Genomic DNA, 24,787 nt, shown 5'->3' with positions numbered 1-24,787 from the left:
TACTACCCTCCTCTCCCCACCACCAAGTTCCCCCCACCTCAGTCCAGACTGGAGCTCTGCTAAGGAACTGCTCCTTGACAGCCATGGCCCACATTCAGGTCTCCATTCACTCACGTCCTGCATTGGAGCTTAAGGCTCTTTACTTGTTCTCTACTTCTGGTGTGTTTATCGTCCTACTCAAGTGTAAAATCCTTACAGGTCTTAAACTTCTCAGTATCTGTGTGAGACCTGGGGTGGTACTGTGCTCAGTCTGTTTGGTCATACCAGGCAAGACTACTGATGCCCAGTAGTTTCTGTCGCCACTGATGCCCATTAGTTTCTTCTTCAGCACTTAACTTTGAATGAGTAAATTATTCCGAGTTTCATGTCGTTTTCTATAGTCAAGCTGTCCTTATTCCATCTCTGATTCTGCTTGTATTGTAACTAGTTACTTATAATTCAATGAAAAAAATCAGTATTACATAGGTGATTGACAGTTCATAGAGAAAGAAAAACAAAGAGAAGGGTGTGGATTCATTCAGTGAGTAGCATTTACTATTATGTTGGCTGTTGTTGTTTACCAGGTACAACACAAGTGTAAGGTTTTGATTCCTTTAATAGACTAGGTACTAAAGAAAAATGCTGCATAAAAGCCAACAAATCTATGCCTTTCTTGAAACTTCTTCCCTAGGACTCACCCTGGTAAAATTCCATTTCTTTAATACAAAGTACTACTTCAAGAATCAAGCCTAGTGTGAGAGTAAGCCGCCTCTTTTCATTTTGTTTTTGTGGGAATTTTTGTGAATGACTATCATAGATGAAATCAGAAAGGGAAATAAGATGAGTTATAACAGTATAGCACATTAAAAACCCAGAAGATGTGAACTGTCTCAATATTTTGATGATCTTAGTAGATTAGCAGTCACATGGTATATGGTAATATTTCAAGAATGTATTTACAGACAAGTCTTTCTGGAATGTAGTTTTTAAAGAATGAGGAAGGGAAATAGCTTTACTCAACTTTTTTTGTCATTTCATCCCTTTTTTATTATTATTTTCTGTTTCTCTTACCTTATTTCAGTTACATGAAATGTTAGAGTTTTACTGTACTATTATATAACTTAAGGATTTTTATAAAAATGAGTACTTGTAACAAAAATAAACATGAGTTAAGGAGTGTTGCCCACATATAGCACACTTAGCAGCTTAGGGACTGGGGTGAATCTCAGTTTCAGACCCTGAGAAAGCTGACGATGTTTGTAGGCTCAGATCTTTTCAGAAAACTTTCACTGCTGAGCTATTTCAATTCTGTTTCTCGTCTGTTATTATGAATGTGTCATAACAGTTGGTTTTTTAGTAAAGGAAGTGTTAACATTGGTTTCCAGCCTTCTGAAAATTTGCTTTTTAAAATAACAGACCCTAGGAAGTTGCAGATTTGAACTGTTGGCTTTGGGGTTTTGTTTTGTTCTAAATTTTGCAAGATTGAAGTTTTTTCTGTTGATCCAATTTCTTAAAGTGATGGTTGGTTTTACAGTCAATGTGTCTGTAACTCCTGTCTAATAGAATATGAAGTGCCTTCTTAAAGTAGAAAGTATCCTGCTTTCAACACTGATCAATTATCTGGCATCCCATCTCATTGTATACTACTAATTTGTGCCTAAAAGATTGGAAACTCACTAGAAAATTCTGAAGATTAAATGAAGTAATAAAAACACACAGTTTGCTATCTTTAGTTTCTCAAAAAATATTAAATTCTTTCTGTACTTATTACTAATTAGCCTCTGAAACAGACTGAAATTGCAATTACCCAGATTAAGCATTTCTAAATACTTAACATGCAGATATTTGTTTAGTCTTCAAAACTCTATTAATCATTTCACAGATGAGGAAAGTGAGGCCTGCAGAATTCAGAAAGGTTCTGAGTGGAATACTGCTCAGCAATAAAAAGGAACAAACTATTGATACCCCCAACAACGTGGATGAATCTCTAAGGAACTATTGCTGAGTGGAGGGAAAGAAGCCAATTTAAAAATTTACATACTATGTGATTGCATTTATATAATATTATTGAAGTGACAAAACTATAAAAATAGAAAATAATAGTTGCCAAGGGTTAGGAGAGGGTAACGGCTGGGGGGAAGGCTAGGTTGTCACCCCTGCTTCTGACCAAGCACATAGAAATCAGAGGTTCTTATTTAAGGGAGACAAGGCTAAACATAATGTTCGGTAGGTTAGGTGTATTAAAATGCATTGGTTAACTTATATTTTCAACTTACAGTGGGTTTATTGGGATGTAACCCCATCATATCTTGAAGATGTGTTATTTTATTTTATTATTTTTTTATTTATTCATGAGAGAGAGAGAGAGAGAGAGAGAGAGAGGCAGAGACACAGGAGGAGGGAGAGGCAGGCTCCATGCCGGGAGCCTGACTCGGGACTCGATCCCGGGACTCCAGGATCGCACCCTGGGCCAAAGGCAGGCACTAAACTGCTGAGCCACCCAGGGATCCCCGAAGATGTGTTATTTTAAAGGAAACTCCAAACACTATGCCTCTCCATTCCCAGATACTTCAGTATGACACCTAACAAGATTAACAATAATTTCTTAATAGTACCTAATATTTATTGAGCACATTTTCAAAGGCTGCTTGTCTCAAATATGTCTCTTTTCAGTTAGTTTGTTTGAATCAGGATCCACACAAGACTCTAAGTCTCTGGGGTTTCTTTTACTTTTTTAAATTACTTTTTATACTTTTATTATCCTCATTTTATTTCCAGCTTTTTATTTAAATTCCAGTTGGTTAATATAGAGTGTAATATTAGTTTCAGGTGAAGAATTTAGGGACTCATCACTTAGATCAACATCCAGTGCTCATTACAAGTGCCCTCCTTAATACCTATCATTTACTTAACCCATCCCCCTGCCCACCTCCCTTCCCGTAAGTCTCTAATTGTGTTGAAGAACAGCTTTATTGAGAGAGAATTCACATACTGTAAGAGTCACCACTTTAAACTATACAGTTCAGTGGTTGTTAGTATGTTTACAGAGTTGGGCATCCATCACCACAATATTTTCAACACTCTATAAGAAACCCTGTACCCATTAACATTGACTTCTGTTCTCTCTTCTCCCCAGATCCTGGCAACTACTAATCTATTTTCTGTTTTTATAGTTTTGCCTGTTCTGGACATTTCATATAAACAAAGTCATTAAATATGGCCTTTTGTGCCTGGCTTCTTTCACTCAGCGTAATATTTTCAAGGTTCAGGCATAATAGGACATTTATCAATAGTTCATCCTTGGGACACCTGGGTGGCTCAGCGGTTGAGTGCCTGCCTTTGGCCCAGGGCATGATCCTGGAATCCCGGGATCGAGTCCCACATCGGGCTTCCTGCATGGAGCCTGCTTCTCTCTCTGCTTTGCGCTCTCTCTCTCTCTCTCATATGAATAAATAAAATCTTTTAAAAAAAATAGTTCATCCTTTTTATTTCTGAATAATATCTCATCATACATACTATATTTTATTCATTCATCGATAGATGGACATTTAGGTTATTATGAGTAAAGTTGTTATGAACATCCACTTAGGAATTTTATATGGACATATGTTTTCACTTCTTTTGGGTATATACCTGAGAGTGGAATTGCTAGGTCATATTGGTGACTACAGTTTAACCTTTTGAAGAATGAACTGCCAGGCTGTTTTCCAAAGCTCTTGTACCATTTTACATTCTTGTCAACAATTGTTATTTTTTTCTTAAAATTAAAAAAATAAAATTATATCCATCTTAGTGAATGTGGACTGGTATCTCATTTGCATTTCCCTAATGGCATTTTTTTTCATGTACTTGTTAGCCATTTGCATATCCTCTCCAAGGAAATGCCTATTCAAATCCTTTGCCCATTCCTTTTTACTGGGTTATTTGTATATTCGAGATACTGGATATAATATGTAGATATCCACCCCCCCATTTCATGGGTTGCCTTTCATTTTCTTAATGATATACTTTGAAGCACAGATGTTTTTAATTTGGACAAAATCCGGTTTCAATTTTTTTATTATTCTTTTTAATCCAGTTAATTTTTTTCTGTTGCTTGTGTTTTTGGTGTCATCCAAAAAACCATTTAGTTCTGTTGTATAATCCTTTTTATATGTTGCTAGATTTAGTTTGCAAGTACTTTATTGAGGGTTTTGCATCTATATTCATATGAGGTTCAATTTCAAATTCAGTATCTTGTTATAGATTTTCTGTTTCTCAAGTTAGTTTTGGCAGTTTGTATTTTTCTTAGAAATTGTTCATTTTATCTAGGTTGTCTAATATTTGGGCATACAATTGCCAATTAAATAGTATTCCCTTATAATCCTTTTTGTTTTTATAGGGTCAACATGCCTCCTCTTCCTTCCTGATTTTGGAAATTTGAATCTTCTTTCTGTTGGTCACTCAAGCTAGATGTTTGTCAGTGTTGTTGGTCTTTTCAAAGAATCAACTTTGGGTTTTATTGATTTTTCTCAGTGCTTTAATGTGCTGCTTATTTCTGTTCTAATCTTTATTATAGCTTCCTCCTGGGGCTTTTCACTGATGTCTGTATTTATTGGTTGCCCTTGAGGAAGCAGTCTCTGAAATCATGGAATTATGATAATGCTGGAGCTGAAGAGTCATCTAGGTCAGTGTTTCTCAAAATTTAATGCACATGCAGATGACCCTGGGGTCTGGTTAAAGTGCAGACCTGATTCAGCAGTACATTGGAGCCTAAGGTTTCCCATTTCTAAAAGCTTCCAGGTGATGCCAGTGTTGATGCCAGGGCCGTATGTTCAGTGGGGAGGATCTAGTTCATTTGGTATCAGAGTCATTGGTGGGGTTTTCTAAGCCATGTTGTTTCTCTCCATTCCAGGGATACTCGCACCCCCCCACACACACACACCCACCCCTGCCTTGAGAATTGGTGCTGCAGTGAGTCATTGTGACTGATACGGGTGTGTATTGTTTCAGTAAGATGAAAGAATTATTGAACAAGCTTAACCTTCTCATTTGACAGATGAGGAAATTGAGGCCCCAAAGAAGTAAGACTCCTTGTTTGGTATCATATAGGTAATTGTTGCAAATAGGTGCTTAAGATTAATAGGTGGATATAATCTTTCTGCTGATAAAGCTTGATTTTAACAAAGTACATTAAGTGAATTTCCTTTTTAAGTTTATATAATATTTGGAATGGCATTAGGGAGACTAAATAGATATGGACATAGATATATAGGTAATCTAAGGGTCCAAAGACTCTTCTGGTTATTTTTAATTTTTTTGAAATATCCCGAAAATACTTTATTAGACCCGAAAGAGTTGCCAGAGAAAAACGTACCATTTGAATTTCCGAATGCGGGAGTACACAGGTTCCTTCATCACCTAAAAGCTGGGAATTATATTTGGGAAATTGCAACGGCTTCTCAGCTGGATTGAAGTTTCTTTGCCTAATGCTCTATTTTTATTATTTTTTTAAGATTTTGTTTTAAGTAATCTCACACCCAACATGGGGCTCGAACTTTGAGATCAAGAGTCATATGATCTACCAACTGAGCAAGCCAGGGTCTCCTTCTATTGATTATTTTTAAATGAGGATTGAGTAAAAAGTTCCTGATTCTCTTGTACAAATACGTGTCATCAGACTAGTTAAATGGTGTTTTATTACAGGATCTTTTTAGTGCTTTCATTAATTTCTTTCACTCTCAAGGACACCTCATTTTGCACCAGTTTTATACTCCAAGAAATATTACCAAAATAGTTCAAAATAGATTTATTTAGGAATTATTGGTCTTCAGACATTCTGAACACAGAGTAAGCTTTCCTTTCTGTATCTTTCCGTTAGTATGTCATTTTTAATCTCATATTAATGTTCTTAGGTATCTTTGGAAAAACTCCATATGACAATATTTGTTTCTCATATGGGATAAATTTTTGATCTGTCAGATAACCAGGAAGTTCTAAAGAGTAACTGCTTGTACATATGAATAATTCCCACCTTAACAAAAATTGGGTACAATATAACATGCTTAATTTTGACATATGTTAAGTATAACTGAACTTTTCTTTAATTATTCATAAAACATTTCAAGATTTCTCTCTATGAACATTAGTCATTGCACTAAAGAGTTAAACAGGGTCTTGGTCAGATGATGGGTTTGCAGAGCAGTGTGACTCAGTGTCACTCTTAGCTATATGACTTTGGGTTCACTTTTGTCATCACTGTTAACAAAGTGAGCCTCATTACTCTGTAAAGTTCGTTAAAATTTTCCTCATATGGAAATTAACAGTCTTGAAGAGCTATAATGAAGATCTACATGTTCTTGAAAGAACTTGGTTTGGAAATCAATTAATAGAGTTTATTATTGTAACTGGAGTTATTTTTGTACAGTTTCTTTAGTCCACTGCTCCTGCTCTCTTCCCCTACCAAGGTGCTTTGTGCCAGCATCTATCTGCTCACCAAAACATAGGACTTACTCTCCATACTTCCCTCCTTCTCTCACATCCAAGTGGTCATCAAGTCCTGAAATCCTGCCATTCTACCCCTGGAATGTCCCCCAAAGCTATTTCCCCCTTCCACACAGCACCAACTGCTCTAGTTCCACCCCCTGCCATTTCTCTCTCCAATTATTGCATTAGACCCTTACTTGCTCTGCAGCTTTGAGTTCTTGCACCCTTCCAATCCATCTTCCACACAGCTATGAGAATGGCTCCTCTAAAATTCAAATCTGTGACATAACACCTCTCATTAAAATCTTTGACTTTAAGGTAAAATCCATACTCCTTAATAAAGATCCTTAGCAGTCTCTCCTTTATCTGTTTTCCCTCATCTCTTCTCACAGCATTCACTTATATGCACCATACATTTCTGACAAGTTTTCCATTTTATTTTTCCTGTTGTACCAAGTTCTCTCATACCTGAGCACCTTTGCCTGACCTTTCATCCTGCTCCCTTCCCAGCTCTACACTTACCCCCTCATCTGACTAAATGTCTTTTGGTCCTTTAAGATTGAATTCAGGAGCACCTGGGAGGCTGTCAGTTAAGCATCTACCTTCAGCTCAGGTCATGATCCCAGAGTCCTGGAATTGAGCCCACATTAGGCTCCCTGCTCAGCAGAGAGCTTGCTTCTCCCTTTCCCGTTCCCCCTGCTTGTGTTCTCTCTCTCTCTGTCAAATAAATAAATACAATTAAAAAACAAAAAAGACTGAATTCAAAAGTCTTATTCTCTGGTACTGAAATATATGGCACATAATGATGACTTTTTTTTTTTTTTTAAGATTTATTTATTTTAGAGAGAATGCACGTGAGCAGGGGATGGAGCAAAGGGAGAGAGGATCCTCAAGCTGATTCCTCCCTGAGCACAGAGCCCTAAGGTTGGGCTCAATCCTGAGATCATGACTAGAGCCAAAATCAAGAGTTGGCCACTTAACCGACTGAGCTACCCAGACATCCCTCCTGATGATTTCTGTATATTAATTTTGAACTCTGCTACCTCTGTGAATTTGTATATTTTTGTACAGATTTTGTTTGATTTTCTGGATATAAAATCAGATCATGTGAGAGCAGTAATATTTGATCTACTCTTTCACAGGTTATATGTTTGTAATTTCTTTATCTTCTTTAATTGCATTCCTCTACCACCCTCAGGACAATGTCAAGTAATAGCCATGTTAATGGATATTTCTTAATTTCCTCAAAATGCTACAGATTGAATAAACATCTCTTATAAGCCTTAAAAAAATAAAAAGCCTTCTCCTCTGAGAACTTATGTCTACATTACCTGCCCTTTATGCATGAAAGGAAAAGGGGACCAGGTCAGGTACCTTTCTTCTGTGCATATTCCTGTAATATTTTGTGTATACTTTTGTTAGTGTTCTTATTGTAGTACATTTGCACTGCTTCTCAAACCTTTCCAGATCCAGTGGCATAGGAAATTGTATTGGACTTACATATAGCCTCCTGAAATTTTATATTAATATCACATCTAGTATCTTAGCCTTCAAAAATTATATAAAATGTACATTTGATTCCATAGAAAGGCTATAGTTGACCTAATATAAAAATATTTTAGTTTTATTTGTCCTGGAATAAAATTTTTTTTTGTCCTGGAATAAAATTGATCTTTGTCAAAGATGATAATGTTTATTGTGAAATTTCAAGTTTTCTCTGTAAGCTCCCCAGTTTTGTTCTCCAGACATCTGCCTAACCCAAGTTTGATAAATAGTAAGCACTTTGATGTCAGGAACTAGGTCTTCTATCTCTGGAATCCCAGCATTAAATATAGTATCTAATACACAGTAGATGTTCAGTATTTATTGAAAATAAATAATGAATGAACAAAAGTTCAGTTTTGGAATAATAGTGTTAAGTGTTAGCATCGTTAAACATTTAAATTTTGGATATTTTACTCATAAAAAATATGACTAATGACACTGGGAAAGTCATGCATTTTAAAAATAGTTTTCTGGCCTATACAATTTATCAAAACCTTAAAAAGAAACCTTTTATAGTTAAAATATACAGAAAGATCACATTGTAAATATTCAGCTATTCAGTGCAATGAATTTTCACACAATCAGCAATTTCACATAATACACACATATCAAAAACCAGAACAAGAACCTGCCCCTCAGGACTTCCATGCTCTCATTGTGTCACTACAGCCCTTTTTAACAGCATATGTTCGTTCTGCAAAATCATTTTATATTTGAGTACAATTTAAAACAAGTAAACTGATTGAATATTTTTTATTCCTATGACAAATTAAGTTAATGATTTAGTGATCATTACTAGTAGCCAACATTACAAAATGGAAAAAAATAATTTTAAGTACTTATTAGTAATAAAAACTATTTTCATTAGTTTGCATTAGCACTAACCAGAAAATGTAATTAAAATTATTTGCAATGCCCATACTCTTGTCTACTCTTCAACACAAAAATGATGTTAATAATAAACATTAAATAATAATTTTAGTTTTTGCATTAAATAATAATGAGCAGTAAATTCTTTTAAACTTTTATGCCTAATGGTCAAATTGCCCTGATTTTTGTCTTTTATTTGTTTAGAGAAGTAGTTCTCAATGGAGGGGGAGCCCAATTTTGTCTCCCAAGGGACAGGCACGTGGCAAGATCTAGGGCCATTTTTGCTGGTCAGAACTAGAGGGTGCTACTACTGACACCTAGTGGGTAAAAGCCTGGGTTGCTGCTAAACTTAATACACAGAGCAGCCCCCACAAAAAATAATTATCTGGCCCAAAATGTCGGTAGTACCAAAGTTGAAAGCAATATTTTCTAAAGAATGAGTGGGTTGTGTTTGGTGTAGATTCATTCCAACGGGGTATAGCAGCATACTAATAAAGTACAAGGTATTAAGACTTCAGTTTCCCTTGGTATTAGCTCATATTTGTTTATTTTATTCACCTCAGACCCCAAACAGATGTCTTGAACATTTTGTTAATGATTATAAGAAGAATGAGATGACGCAGTGTAGAAGGATAAATCCATCACCACTTTTGGCAAAAGTGTCAAATCCAGCTCTCTTACAAAATTTTCTTGCCATCTGTTGGAGGTGTTAAATAGAGAATCTAGTAGCTCTTCACAGACATTCATGTATACCCACACAGCTGTACCCCATTCCTTTCTTCCAGTGATTATGGAAGGTTAGAACCACTGGAGTGCAGGGCGCCTAGGTACTCAGTACATTAAGCGGCTTACTCTTGAGTTTGGCTCAGGTCGTGAGATCAAGTCCCCCTCGAGGTCTGCACTCAGAGTGGAGTCTGCTTAAGATTCTCTCTCTCCCTCCCCCCTCCCTCTGCTCGCTCATACTTTCTCTTTCTCTCTCTCTCTACATTAAACAAGTCTTAGAAACACTGGAATGCACATAAATGCCAGTAACAAAGTTTGAGGCTAATGTCTAATTAGGTTATTTCTCATGGTGGTTTTTTAGGGGGTAGTTCTGTGTGTCCCCTTGTGAGCTTATTCTGATCTTGACAAGTTGACCTGTCCTGAGCAAAGAGTCGCTTGAGGATGGCCTTAAAACAGATGTTGTACAAAAAAGAATTAATGACAATATATACCAATTCTGACTTTATTATAAAATACTTCTCTTAAAGTGTTACCTCAGAGAACAAACCCAGATTTATAAATTGGAATTATAAATCTACAAGTCCTTAAATTTAATGAAGAAGATTAGCTTAGAATTTGGCATTTGATTGCCGTTATTTAATTGTGAAAGCAGATACAAATGAAAACAATTGTATGAAGAAAATTAGGGACATTTTGAATAAAATAATCTGTTTTATGTTGTAGCTTTTTTGTTTTGTGGAGCATGGGTTTTTTAGTATTTTTTGTCAACCTAAGAAGAAGTCAAATAGTTCATAGATCTCTAGGCCTTTTCCAGTTTTTAAAGAATATAATATATTTGATGTTTGGGAGGATGCATTAGCTCTCGTGTCAGGTCTAGGTGTAATTCTGCCAGTTATGAACTGGTTGGCCTTGGGCTGTAAACTTTTATGGGCTTCCTTTACCACCCTAAAAGAAGGGACAATACTTAATGATAGAGTCACAAGAATTAAATAAGATAGTCATGTAAAAGAACGACCAACAAGGGGATCCCTGGGTGGCTCAGCGGTTTAGCGCCTGCCATTGGCTAAGGGCGTGATCCTGGAGACCCGGACCGAGTCCTGCATCGGGCTCCCTGCAGGGAGCCTGCTTCTCCCTCTGCCTGTGTCTCTGCCTCTCTCTCTCTCTCTGTGTGTGTGTGTGTGTCTCTCATGAATAAATAAATAAATAAAATCTTAAAAAAAAAAAACGACCAAGAGGGAAGGATAAATATTCACTGGAGTTATGGGTTCACTTACAAGTGGATTATAGTGGTCAAGAGCATGGGTTTCGGAGTCAGAGAGCCAGGGTTTAGACTCTAGCTTTGTTGTCTCTTACTGGCTGTGCCCAGGGAACCAGCTTTACACTCTTAAGCTGCATTCATAAGTTGGCACTATCACTAACTGTCTCGCCACCTGCTGTAAGGAGGGATTGAAACCATAACTGTCAGAAGCAGCCCACAGTACCTGGCACAGGCTAGGCACCAATAAGTGAAGGTAATGAGAGCCTGGTTTGTTCTGAGTTCTGTGTGGTACTTAGTCCCTCTTCTCAAATAATTTGTCACACTGTACGCTGTCTTATAAATTTGGAAGGTAATGCTAATTATTTTTAGTTTATTTAATAATGTTTAGTTTAAATAGTGTAATTAACATAAATAGTAATGCTAATAATGTAAATAGTATATTTGGAACAAAGGTTAAGTACTTTTTTTTTTCTACATTGGCTTTAATTTTTAGAGCACTTCACACCCTGTAGAGAATGAGTGTCAGGGCCAGGGTGGAATTTCAGAGACTAGTGTGAAGGTTGGACAATAGTGAGCTTATGATGGACACTCAAGGTGGTAGCAGAGGTGGTGGTGAGAATATTAAGACTGTACTCAAGGCTTGAAATTTGATAAAAATAAGTAATCTCACTTGCATCAAGAATATTCCTAAGGGAAACTGGCATCTTTTTTTTTTTTTTTAACAGCGAGTACCTGGCAGAGAATATAAAACCTAAGAGTATACTTTGGCACCACCATCTTCATTGCTGCCAAGAGACCAACAGTCCCACACAGCATTGCTTTTTGTGCTTTCGATGCTAATGTCAACACATTGACATGCTGAATTTTTAAATGTGCTGTTTCCAGTAACCATGGTCCATCCTCTCCCTCTTTGGCTATAGATCCTAATTATCTCATGGCTAACGAACGCATGAACCTAATGAATATGGCCAAGCTGAGTATCAAGGGCTTGATTGAATCTGCTCTAAACCTGGGGAGAACTCTGGACTCAGACTACGCACCTCTCCAACAGTTCTTCGTGGTGATGGAGCACTGCCTGAAACACGGCTTGAAGGGTGAGCCACAGCCCCAGAATGCAAATGTGCACACAGCTGTATTCTGGCAATACATGCTCAAAAAAAAACGTTCTTTATGGAGCCCAAGAATAAGAGACTTAAATTAATAATACTAATCTATTGGAATGCACCCTGTATGGGGACAGGGGTATGGTTGAATTAAAGAACATTCAGGGCTTACAAAACACAGATCACTAAATGCTAGAGCTGGAACAGACATCACTAGTCCAATATGGCCTTTCTGTTTGGCAGGTGGAAACAGGTGTGGAATGGGAGGTAACTTGTCCAAGGTCACACAGTGAATGGTAGAACAAGTGCTAGAACTCAGATTCCCTGATTCTTGCTTTTGTGTTCTTCCATTTAACCGTAAGCTTTTCAGGGCCAGACCTGGTCTTACTGCTTCCTTCCCTTCTCCCTCCTCAGTATATAAGAACCTGCTTCTGGATTACATATTCTGTTCCATTGGACCATTTTCTTCACTAATGCCACGTAGCTTTAAGTACTATATTCTTAGGATGTTTTATTATATCATAGGGCTAGTTATAAATTCTTTCTGAAAGAGGAAAAATAGTATTGGGAAGTGGGAGATTTTTTGATTGTCACAAAGTATTGTGTGTTCTGAATGCATGAATAGTTTTAGAGTTTCTGATAACCCAGGACTAGTTCCCTGAAAAAAAGGATTGAACATCTGAGAGAGAAGTGTATGTATGTGTTGGTGTGTTGAGGGAATGTTTATGCTGTAAAGAATATTAAAACACTATTCTGTTTTTATCACCCTAGCTAAGAAAACTTTTCTTGGACAAAATAAATCCTTCTGGGGGCCTCTAGAATTGGTAGAAAAGCTCGTTCCAGAAGCTGCCGAGATAACAGCAAGTGTTAAAGATCTTCCAGGACTTAAGTAAGTTTAGGGTTGAATTCTCTTAGGGAAATATTCTTAATATTAACTATCTCCTTGAAGACAAAAGATAACAATGACCATAATAATTTATTTCCTAACAATCCAAAAACATACTCTTATTTATGAACAGGCGCTGTTGCCAGAGAACTGCTTATATAAAATATTAAGAGAATTAATGCCTGTGAGAGATAATTATTATGAATTTAAAAGAGGTTCATATTCATGTTAAGAGACGAAACATTGTCTTATTTTTTTCACTTGTGGGATCAGAATGTCAAGAAATTCGATCTAAGGAGAGAGAATGCTAGACATGACTAAGAAAAAGAATGTGTTCAATGCTGTTTGAGAGTCAAGATTAAAACAGTTGTCAAGTGAACCTCAGGAACTGACGCGGGGACTCAGAACTCAAAAAAGAGTAGTAACCCTCTTCCCAAAGTAGACTGCTCTAACTTTGATCAGATGGAGCCCTCAATGGCCTGTGTCCACATTACTAGTATTTGGGTGCTTACATGATCCACCCTAAGTTTATAGGGTTAACCAGTGTTCATGTGCCAGAACATTTCAGTTGGGTGTCCCAGAGGTTTTGCCTTCAAACTGCAGTCTCAGTCAATAATTAATTCTTCAGAAGGCGAATTGCTAACACACCACCAGTCCCACTAGCACCCTCATCCCAGCCAGCCCCCAGAGTTCCTCGCATGGGAATGTCATGAAGGAGGTTGTAAGGAGCACCTCCCTGTGCATGTTATACTTGGCACTATGAGCAAGAGAAAGTGAATCTGTCCCACGATGGCCCCTATCTCTGCTACTTTTAGTTCTTTGGTTCCTGTGTTTCTGTAGGACACCAGTAGGCAGAGGAAGAGCCTGGCTTCGTTTGGCATTGATGCAAAAGAAACTCTCAGAATATATGAAAGCTTTGATCAATAAGAAGGAACTTCTCAGGTATGAACATCTTGTTAAACTTTGTTCTTTTCTTGCTATGTTCCTATCATATAAGGTTGAATCGTATATAAATTTGAAATTGCTACAGATCAAAAACAGTTGGTTCATGGCAATTTCATGTAGTTCAACTAATATCTTCTCCCACACCTCATCAAGAATAGATGTTTGTTACATATGTTCAGTCTGTCACTGTGGCATATATACAGGACAGGCCAAAATGTTATCCCCCAAAAAAACAAGAAAGGCTTTTGACACCTTAGCATGTACCCACACTCAGTAAGACAGGAAGTTGACATATAACATTAAATTTTAAAATAGCATACACAAATTTCCAGATGGATTATAGATACAAATGGGAAAAAGAAAACAGTAAAACTTTTAGAAGAAAATATAGGGTAGACAAAAATTTCTTGAACAAGACATAAAAAGTTCTACCTTTAAAGGAAAAAAATGGATACATTGGTCTACATTAAAATGAAGAACTTCATTCATCAAAAGACACAAGATTAAAAGGCAACCCATGGAGTGAAAGGAGATATTTGTAATATTCAACAAATGCATATTCAGGGTATGTGAAGAATTTCTTCAGGCCAGTAAGAAAAAGACAGATGAGTAAATGTAAGAGTAGGTAAAAGATTTGAACAGGCATTTCACAAGAGAAAATCAAAATGGCTAGTAAACATAAAAAGGGGGGTAGCTGGCTGGTTCAGTCAGCAGAGCATGCAACTCTTGATCTCCCAGTCATGAGTTCAGCCCCACATTGGGTGTTTTACTTTAAAAATTGATACAGGAGTGCCTGGGTGGCTCACTTGATTAAGTGTCAGACTGTTGGTTTCAGCCCAGGTGGTGGTCTCAGGGTCAGGGGATGAAGCCCTGCCTCAGGTTCCATGCTCAGCAGGGAGTCTACTTGAGGATTTCTCTCCCTTTCCCTCTGCCCCTCTCTCCACCTGCATGCGCACACCCTGTCTTTCTCAAAAAAATAAATAAGTCTTTTATATGTAAAGATACACACAAGTTCACTAGCTATCATGTAATTGCAAATTAAAATAACAGTGTGGTATCAGGACACACCTACCTATAAATAAAGCAGATCTCTGAGGCAAATTCTGAAAAACAAAATAATTTTTTAAAGACCCATTAAAGATCGAAAAATTATGCCTTGCATCTTAAATACAAATGTATGGGGAAAGCATAGGTAATCATTTCAGTGAAAATCTCATTCTGATCACTTTTCTTTCAGCTGGAAAGCTAGAGTCTAGTCATGTACCTGTTATCTAAAACAAACTATCTAAGCCCATACTTTTTTTTTTTTTTTTTACTTTTTTACTGTTGTCATAGTATCCATATTTAACTATGAGGCCAGAATTTTCTGCTTGTCTCAAGATTACATCATTGGATTCTTGAGGTTTTATTATTGGTATTCCATGGATTTCTCTTACAGTGAATTCTATGAACCCAATGCCCTCATGATGGAAGAAGAAGGAGCCATAATTGCTGGTCTCTTGGTGGGTCTGAATGTCATTGATGCCAATTTTTGTATGAAAGGAGAAGACTTGGACTCTCAGGTATGCAAAAGATGCTCAGTTACCAAGTGTGTAACTCTGAGTTCTGCTATCTCAGAATTTGGATTGATCAGATTATAAACCAAATTAAGGGAAATTCTGTGAGTCACTAGTAGGATTTTTAAAACTTTTGATGTAAATGTAAACAACTGGTTTTTCCTTCGAAGTTGACTCACTTATGTATTATGAAAGTTTTATAGAATTATTGTCTTGACGTGGTCCCTGTTTAAAATATTTTGTACAGACTAAAATACCTTCCCCCCGACCCCCCGCCCACACACACAAGCTAAAATACATATACAAGCATGGTAGTTACAAATACAGCCAGAAGGGACGCCTGGGAGGCTCAGTGGTTGAGTGTCTCTGCCTTTGGCTCAGGGCGTGATCCCAGGGTCCTGAGATCGAGTCCCTGCATCAGGCTCCTTGCGGGGAGCCTGCTTCTCCCTCTGCCTGTGTCTCTGCCTCTCTCTGTGTGTCTCTCATGAATAAATAAAATCTTAAAAAAAAAAAATACAGACTGAAGCCACTCTTTAGGTTCAGATTCTCCTTCTTTATTTTCTTGCTGAATTAATTTTGTCATTAGTTTTTTGATGCTTCACACTTCTTAGCTATAATACAGGGACAAAAAAAAAAGAGTTATCTCTATTTCATAGAATTATGGTGTGGAATAAAAAAGTACATGTGATGTACCTGGTACACAGCCTGGCACATATTAATTGCTCAATAGGTAAAGTCATTTTCACTCTCTTTCTCACCCCTTCTCTATGAAATACTACAGCAAATTTCTGTTACTTTTTCTCTGAGAAAATGGAAAGGAAGTATGATATTTTAACCTGGATTTTAAAAAAGAAATAAGCTGAATGATAATAATATAGCAGTCCTGAAAAATTTAGATATAGTACATCAGTGAAAGTTTGGAAGAATAATTACAAAATGTTACAGTGGTCCTGTCTGAGTGTTGGGACAATGGGTGTTTTGTATTACTTCCTTTTACTTACCTGTATTTTCTGAAACTTCTTCAAGGAGATGTGCTTTCTTTCTGTATTTAGAATTTTTAAAATATTATTCCTAAAAGTGAATAGGGGTTCAGTAGAAGAATACTTGAGAAAAACAAAAGAGAAAGAAACTTTAAGCCTTAAATTTATAATAAGCATTCTGTGGACTTTCTTGGAGTCTTGTGTTGACTTTCATGACCTGGTCTTCGGGTCCTATTGCCTTAATCTCGATTCATTACTTACTTTCACCCCTTTTCAAGTTCTTGATTATAAGAAAATAAAACATTAAATTTTCATCAAAAATTTCAAATAATTGTGATTCCTGGGCTCAGTAGTTGAATGTCTGCGTTTGGCTCAGGGCCTGATTCTGGAGTTCTAGATTGAGTCCTGCATCAGGCTCCCAGTGGGGAGCCTGCTCTCCCTATGCCTCTGTCTCTGCCTCTCTGTCTCTCTCATGAATAAATAAATAAAATCTTTTTTTTATTAAAAATAATAAACATAGGGGGATCCCTGGGTGGCTCAATGGTTTAGCACCTGCCTTTGGCTCAGGGTGCAATCCTGGAGTCCCAGGATCGAGTCCCACGTCGGGCTCCCAGCATGGAGCCTGCTTCTCCCTCCTCTGGTGTCTCTGCCTCTCTCTCTCTCTCTATGTCTATCATAAATAAATAAATAAATCTTAAAACTAACTAAATAAATAAATAAAATAAATAAAATAAAAATAAAAATAATAAAAATAAATTTCAAATAACTGCCATGACTTTATTACTGTTTTGAGTGCCCAGAAAGAGACATTGTATTATGCCTTGGAAAAAGTATCTGATTTTATATTAAATTCTGAAAATTCTCTCTGTAGGTTGGAGTTATAGATTTTTCAATGTATCTCAAGGATGGGAACAGCAGTAAAGGTAGTGAAGGGTATGTATGGGAAAATTAAGTTTCTTTTTTCTTTAATTTTCTTTGATAGCATTTACAGTTTATAACAGTAGTGCTTTAACAGAATTGCTGAAAGAATTTATGATAATATAGTTTTAATAGTCTTGCCAAAAAGATCTGACAGTTGTGCCTGTTAAGCCCTAAAAGAGGTTTTAGTTAAGTGATTTTCCTACTGTGAGGTTTAAGGGCTTATAAAATGAAAGGGTTTATAAAGGAATTCGGTGTTCCATCTTTTGAAGTAGTGTTTGAAAACATGGTCCTCTTAATCCAGGAGGATTGCATTTTCAGTTTTCTTAAAATTTGAAATATTAAACATGTACTGTGGACTTATGTAAAATGTTTACATTAAGGGTAATGGAGTGAAGAGTCTGTGGGAGCTCTGTACTAGTGTTTCAACTCTTGTAAATCTAAAGTTATTTCAAAAAAGTTGTTAAAATGTCCATACAGTCCTTAGAAATTAGACATCAGAATGTACCTGATACTCTTTGTAAATTTAGCAGTTCAAAGCACAATTAATCTGAAGTTCTTAACTTTGGACATTGAGCCAATACTATGTCATTTGTTCTTTAACTGTAGCAGTAGAGGTGTGTGGCCTTGATCTTACTTTATTTGAAAAGTCTGGTTCTTTAACTTGCCTGTTATAAATTAGTTGGTTCCAGAAGTGAACCTCCTGTTTCCACTCTATTTTCTCATGTAATAATAAACACTTGATCTTTATAAAAGTTTTTTATACCATTCACTTTGAAATAAAATTAGCATGGAAAAGCAAATAAATAACATCTGGGAACAAATGTTATTATACCAAAATCAGTTTAATTCAATTCCTATGATAAATGGAAAATTGTTGTTATAAGTAGTAATGGCAAAACTAAAAAGTGTCTCATTTGTGACAAGAAAATTTTTATTTTTTAAATGCCTCTGATAGATTATAATGTTACACCCTTAACCTAAGTTATTAAGGTATGTAAGCTATAACAAAGGCTTTATTAATATGGGGAATTTTTTGTTTCATTTTTTAAATGTGTCTTTCTTATTGGGGGCATTATATATCAGGTCTGTCTTCTGGTTCAGTGTATGTGTGGCACAATTTTCCTTTATTATATAAAAAGATTGAGGAAGGGGAGCTCTTGGGACTTCTAATCTTATTATTTTATTTCCAATTTAACCCCCCCAACTCTGCCTTCCACCCCAGAGATGGCCAGATTACTGCAATTCTGGATCAGAAGAACTATGTAGAAGAACTCAACAGACATCTAAAGTAAAGAATAAATACTTTTACTTTACTGGGGATTTTGTTGTGAAGGAAAGGAAGAATAAACTCATGAGCCATGAGGATTAAATTCAGGCAGTCGATACTCAACAAAAATACATAGAATTCCTGCCTGCCAGGCACTGAGCTAGGCACTAAATAAATGTCATTTAACAATTTGGGCACTTTTAGTGAAAGGCAGTATAAGATTAGTATGTAATTAATAACTAGTGATTAAATAAGTATATTCAGTTAAGAATTCTTAAACATGTGACATACACAGGTGAAAGTGGCAGCCCTCTTGGTTCATATTTTAAGACTGATCTTGGGCAAACCACTCATTGCCTTAGTACCTTTAGATGAATTGTATCATGTTGGTCCCTTGCATTTTTCATATATACATTGAATTGATAATATTAACTTACCCTTTCTTCACCATCACTACCATTAATTTACCAAATACTAAGTATTTTTCAGAACTGTCCAGAACATGAAATAGTCTATCGGTATTCTCAAGTACATTGATGTTCTTGTTATGCTAAAAACTGTTGAATAATTCAGAAAAATTTATATATCCAGTAACTCTTATTTTGTTTATAATTCTCTTATAAAGATAATTTAAGAACTATAATAGGAGTATACTGGTAGCAGTTTAAATTTTGAGTAGTCTTGGTTTCAGCTAGAAAATCCAAGAATAATTTAAGTATATTTTCTTTGGAGACAAAGAACTAATAATGACTACAGTGAATTATGGAGATGTTAGTCAAGTAAAAGTACACCTACATTTGATAGTGAAATAGAAACATGACAGTAAGTAGTCTTTAAAGTTGACTGTGCAGTGCATCAGCTCTTATTTTATCCAACAAGTGCTTATTAAATATAGACTTTAGTACCAAGAGTAAAATAGGTAGGATCCGCAGCTACTGTGAACTGTCTCAGAGCCTACAAGTCCATCATGAATTGTGGACATTTGATGATGGATAATACCTGTGATGGATGTTTACCTGGGAAGTACAGGATGTTCTATTTTTTCAAGAGAAATCATCGTGTTTTTTCTTCTCTTGATAGTGCTACGGTAAACAATCTTCAGGCAAAAGTGGATGCATTAGAAAAATCCAACACTAAACTGACAGAGGAGGTAAGTGTTTTGGAAATTCTTTGACATACAACTTAATAATGTGCATTAGTGGAAGCATATCTCTTGATACTCATCATTTGTTCATTCAGTAAACATTTGAGTACTGCTTTTGTGCCAGAACTAGACAAAGGTTTATGTGTGCATTGACTTATGTGTGCCAGATAAGCAAGCTCCCACACTCATGGGCCTTATTTTCTCCTTGACCCCAAGGAGATAGTGTAGATAACTTAGTACTGGTCAGAAGGCCAGCAGTCCCTGCTTGCCTGTCATGCTGCTTACAAGTCATGTGCTTCTGAGCACATAACTCACTTGACCTCCCAAGAGGCCCAGTTCCCTTCCTGGCAGATGAGGGTGTTTATACTTCTCCTTTCAGCCTCATAGTTACTCTGAAGATCACAGAAGAATAAATATGTGAAAACCCTTAGAAAATCCCCCAAAGTAAGAATAAAAATTAACCTCATGTTTTGCTTCTGATTAATAAAGAAATATTTTAACTCATCAGTGGCAAAACTACAAATTTTTTTCTTCAATAGCATTAGAGGTTTCTATGAAAAATCTTAAATTTTCCAGGTGGCAAAGACTTTATCTTAACTATATCTTACCTATCTTACTGATTTCTTATTATAGGAAATATCAGTATATCCTCTTATATACCATGGCATAAATTTGGTTTATATAAAACCAAATTCAAGCAGCAGTCAGGAGGATGCTGTTTAAAGAGTTTCCTTCAGAACATTTCCATTGTTACAACTTTAAAACACCTTCCTTATTACTCAGCTCTGTGGACCTCACTTTTCAATATAAATTCTTAAATTATATTAAAACTTAATGGAAATGATCCTTAGAATTTCACCCTACAAAGCTTTTGAAATAATCTGATTAGACGTTTGTACTGTGATTCTGCTGTTAGTTACTCTATTGAGGCAATATGCCCAGCAGTGAAGCATGATCTCTAGAGCGAGGCTCCTTGGGTTCATGTCCCACCCAGCTCTGGCACTTGCTAACTTTCTAATCCTGGCCAATAACTTAAGCCTCTATTTCTTGGCCTTCTCTGTAAAATGGGAATGATAAAATAATAGTAAGATTTTGTGTGAATTAAATGATAATACATAAAGACTCAGGCCAATATTTGATATACCATAAGCAGCCAGTAAATATAGTCATTAATTTTATTCCCTCAGTCACAAGACTTTTCCTCCTGACCTAGATTTATTTTATTAGCAATATTAATTTATTCATTCATGTACTTATTTTACCAGTAACATTTATTTACTTTAAACTTTGAATTTTTAGAGACAGGTAAGCCCTGTGCATAGGCTTTATAAAGAACAGATAAGACAAATCAGATCTATCTTTTCCCATTTCCATCCATTTTGGATTTAAGAGGGCCGGTAAAAAACAAAAACCCTCCTTTCCTCCCCTGAGTTCTGAACTGGTGTGATAAAATGAGTAGAATTAAACAGATGAAGATAGATAAATATCCACTTTATTATTGGTAAAGCTGAATTAGAAGCCCCACTTGGATGTACAGCCATAATTTCCTAATACTCTCTCTGATGTTAAGGTCTTGGGAGAACCTCTTTGAAGATACCTCTGGATCTAGGAAGCAGGCCCACTTGTCCAGAGTTAACTTTTTTTATGTCTTGTTAGGCCCATGGAGCAGAGAGGTATATATGGGCTTCCAGACCTGCCTCTGGGAAGCATGCATGAGCCCTGGCTCCTCTGCACTTACTCACTTAGAACAGGAACCAAACAGAACCTGTGCCCACTGCTAGTGAGGAGATCATGTAAAGGGAGACTAGCCTGGCCAAGAGGAGCCTACTGAGTGCCTTTCCTATGCTCACTCAGGCTCTTCCATCTTCTCTGTGGGGAATCAAGTTTAGCAGGTGCGGAAGAGGAATAAATGTTTCCATTTTACTTTCCATCCTGTGGAACGCCGATATAAATGTTTCCTCTGAACAGTGTACTGTTAATAACATTACCTTACCTTTACCTTTCTAGGTGCTGAAATGACTTTGTTCAATTTCAGTACTTAATGGCATCTTTTAGAGTGAGAACTTTGGAGTTCCATTTTTTCACTTTTAAAAATCATCTACCAAAAATCTTACGTAGGGTTTGTAAGATGAGTTTCAAGGCCTGAGGTGACCTCTTTATTAAACATTTTAGAAATAGGTATTGTAACTAAATAAAAGTTACCCATGAGAACACTTTTGAGGTAAACAATCTTTAAGTTAACATTTTGGTGCTGAAAAGAGTTTACACAAAAAGCAGCAATAGGAGATATTTTTTATTTTTATATACTTAGTTTAAAAATACATTTCCTGATATATTTTTATGTGGTTTGGTTAAAGATAACCTTCTCTCCTTCTAAGAATATTCAAGCCTGAAAATTATGTCCTACCAGCGGATCATGAATTATCTTACCCTATGTTTAAAAAGAAAGATAAAAGATTATTTTTTAAATTTGTTTTTCAACAGCTTGCAGTTGCAAACAACAGGATTATTACCTTACAAGAAGAAATGGAACGAGTTAAAGAGGAAAGTTCCTACATATTGGAATCCAATCGGAAGGTTAACCTTACTGGATTTATAAAATATTCCCAGAGAGTGTGTTAATGTGTGAGCAGGGGGAGGGGAGCCTCTACTCTAGAGGACTGTTTGAAAGCAGCAAGCACTTGCACATATCAAGCACACTGTTTTTACTGAGACTCCATGCAGAATCGGGTAATGATGGAGGTTATGCAGGCATGAGGCCCCGCCTACAGATGCGCCTTGGTTTCACCACCACCTCTGTCTATTGAGAGATTTCAAGCTGGTCTCACTCAATTTCTTACTGTTATATACTAATGATTTGTACTATATTTAAGTGTTAAATTTATTATATTAAATATACCACTGTTTTCAGACCATGTTACTGCTTTGTAAGAAGTGTTTATCTGGTACCAGTGGAAGTTACCACGTAAATGAGTTTTCTAGATACCTTAATCTCTTAAAGTATCAAACTCGTTGTGTATGTCTACAAAGATTTTTTGCAAACCTTTTATGTACTGCACAGTCTTTTTTTTTATATAATTTTTAAAAATTTATTTATTTATGATAGTTAGTTGAGAGAGAGACAGAGACAGAGACACAGGCAGAGGGAGAAGCAGGCTCCGTGCGCCGGGAGCCCGATGTGGGACTCGATTCCGGGTCTCCAGGATCGCGCCCTGGGCCAAAGGCAGGCGCCAAACCGCTGCGCCACCCAGGGATCCCCCTGTACTGCACAGTCTTAAGCAGCCTTAGGTAGAATATATAATTTAAAACATCATTAGGCCATTATGATGACTGAAGATCCTGATTATCAACATCGACAATTCCATACTAACTTATGATGACGCTGCTGGAATTGATAGAGCTTCTAGCACCTATACTTAAATGTTTCCAGATTGCTCTGGGTGCTTTATCTCTGCTTTAATGATCTCACTGGCATCTCTTGTTTCTCACTGCTATTTGTATTGGGGTCTCCCCACTCCTTTTTATCTGCATGCTTCTAACCTTCTGTGACCTAGGAATCCAAATTTATCCATAGTTATTAAAGTTGTTCCTAAAGAGTAATAAGCAGCAAGGGCAGCCCCCGTGGCACAGCGGTTTAGCGCCACCTGCAGCCTGGGGTGTGATCCTGGAGACCCTGGATCAAGTCCCACGTCAGGCTCCCTGCATGGAGCCTGCTTCTCCCTCTGCCTGTGTCTCTGCCTCTCTCTCTCTCTCTCTCTCTCTCTGAATGAATGAATGAATGAATGAATGAATAAAAAAGAGTAAAGCAGTGAGGCTTTGAGTGGGGACTAAAGTAGTTTTCTAGGAGTAATGTGTTTAATGTGTGGACTTTGTGAAAACCACTGTGACTGCTCAGAAGAATTTTCTGGTGACCTACTTATTTCAAGCAATGATCTCTCTGGGTGGCTGAAGACTCCAAATGTGAGATCTATGGAGAAGGAATAGACTACTATTTGAACCTTTGGCCTAATTCTATTTTACAGTGAATGCTACTTTGTTTTTAGAAGATGACTTTTAAGACTTCTTCCACTTGATTTGGTAACCTGTCTTAGGGCTTTAAACAAAATGGCAAGAAACCCAATTCTGCTGAGAATTTTTTATTTACTAAGCTGCTTCAGTTTCTTTGTTGTCTTTATTCACTGTTATACCTGTTTAATTAAATATAATCATTTTCCCTTACTAAACAGCAGTGCTATGTATAGATTTTTTTTAAATCCTTAAATATATGTACTATTTTATTTTTCTTTTTAAGGGTCCTAAGCAGGACAGAACTTCAGAAGGGCAAGCACTGAGTGAAGCCAGAAAGCATTTAAAGGAGGAGACACAGTTGCGACTGGTAACTTCACTTATGTTCTGTAGTTCAGGAACCCATTAAACATAAAGGCCCACTTAGAGGTTTGATCTTACAGACCAGGCTCAGGAAAATTAGTAGTGGTTCAGCAGATTTTTTTAGATCTAAGAAACTGTTTCTCACTCTTCCTTTTTTAAATTTTGAGTATATTTATTATGAATATAATTAGCCATAAAGACAAACTTTCATATGGTTGATTTTTACCTTCACTGGACATTACTTGCATAAAACATCCTTAATCAAGGACCTTCTTCCATAGGAAAGGCTAGCAGCTTATTGATTAATATAGTGGATTTTGCATATTGGAAAACTGTAGAAAGCTTTTAATTATGTGATTCAACTAAAATGACATCTAGGAAGCCCTTTTAGCTAAGTCTTATTAGCATGGATTTTTTTCCATATCATAATATTTACTAAAGAGATTGTTGTGCATACAGAGGCCTTCTGTAACTCTTACAGTGATAACTTTAGTTGCTTCTAAGACTTCTTCTTTTTTCTTTTTTTAGTTAATTTTCTTTATTTGAGTACTGTTCAGACACAGTGTTACATTAGTTTTAGGTGTATGTTTCTCACTCCTTTTAACCCATATCCCCTAAAATGCTTTCCCGGTCCATTTTCTGAGTATTCTCAATAGCCAGGACTTTGCTAATTTTTTTTTTTCTTTTATAGTTTGTGTTACAAGAACATTAGGTGTATGGAACCTACTCTTTTAAACTTTGTGATCCTCACTCCTACTTCAGTCCTTACTCTGCAAA

The 24,787-nt window shown here is 36.5% G+C and overlaps 1 protein-coding gene across 15 annotated transcripts in view; it reads left to right on the top strand.

Moving 5' to 3' along the window:
• Nucleotides 1–24,787, top strand: part of RUFY3 (RUN and FYVE domain containing 3) — a 71,361-nt gene that overhangs the window by 30,698 nt on the left and 15,876 nt on the right. For all 15 annotated transcript variants that reach the window (XR_011999866.1, XM_072748819.1, XM_072748821.1 and 12 more), the window contains 9 exons: nt 11,761–11,934; nt 12,715–12,832; nt 13,670–13,771; nt 15,213–15,336; nt 17,182–17,243; nt 18,454–18,519; nt 19,579–19,648; nt 22,127–22,219; nt 23,934–24,017. Coding sequence is in view for 14 of the 15 variants with exons in the window: in XM_072748819.1 (XP_072604920.1) it covers nt 11,761–11,934; nt 12,715–12,832; nt 13,670–13,771; nt 15,213–15,336; nt 17,182–17,243; nt 18,454–18,519; nt 19,579–19,648; nt 22,127–22,219; nt 23,934–24,017 (893 nt within the window). In the remaining variant the exon portion in view is untranslated. The remainder of the gene's footprint in view (nt 1–11,760; nt 11,935–12,714; nt 12,833–13,669; nt 13,772–15,212; nt 15,337–17,181; nt 17,244–18,453; nt 18,520–19,578; nt 19,649–22,126; nt 22,220–23,933; nt 24,018–24,787) is intronic.

Source organism: Vulpes vulpes, chromosome 2, assembly GCF_048418805.1.
Source record: "Vulpes vulpes isolate BD-2025 chromosome 2, VulVul3, whole genome shotgun sequence".
Taxonomy (NCBI): Eukaryota; Metazoa; Chordata; class Mammalia; order Carnivora; family Canidae; genus Vulpes; species Vulpes vulpes.
Note: the sequence above shows the minus strand (reverse complement) of the source record. Positions and strands in the feature narration are given on the sequence as shown.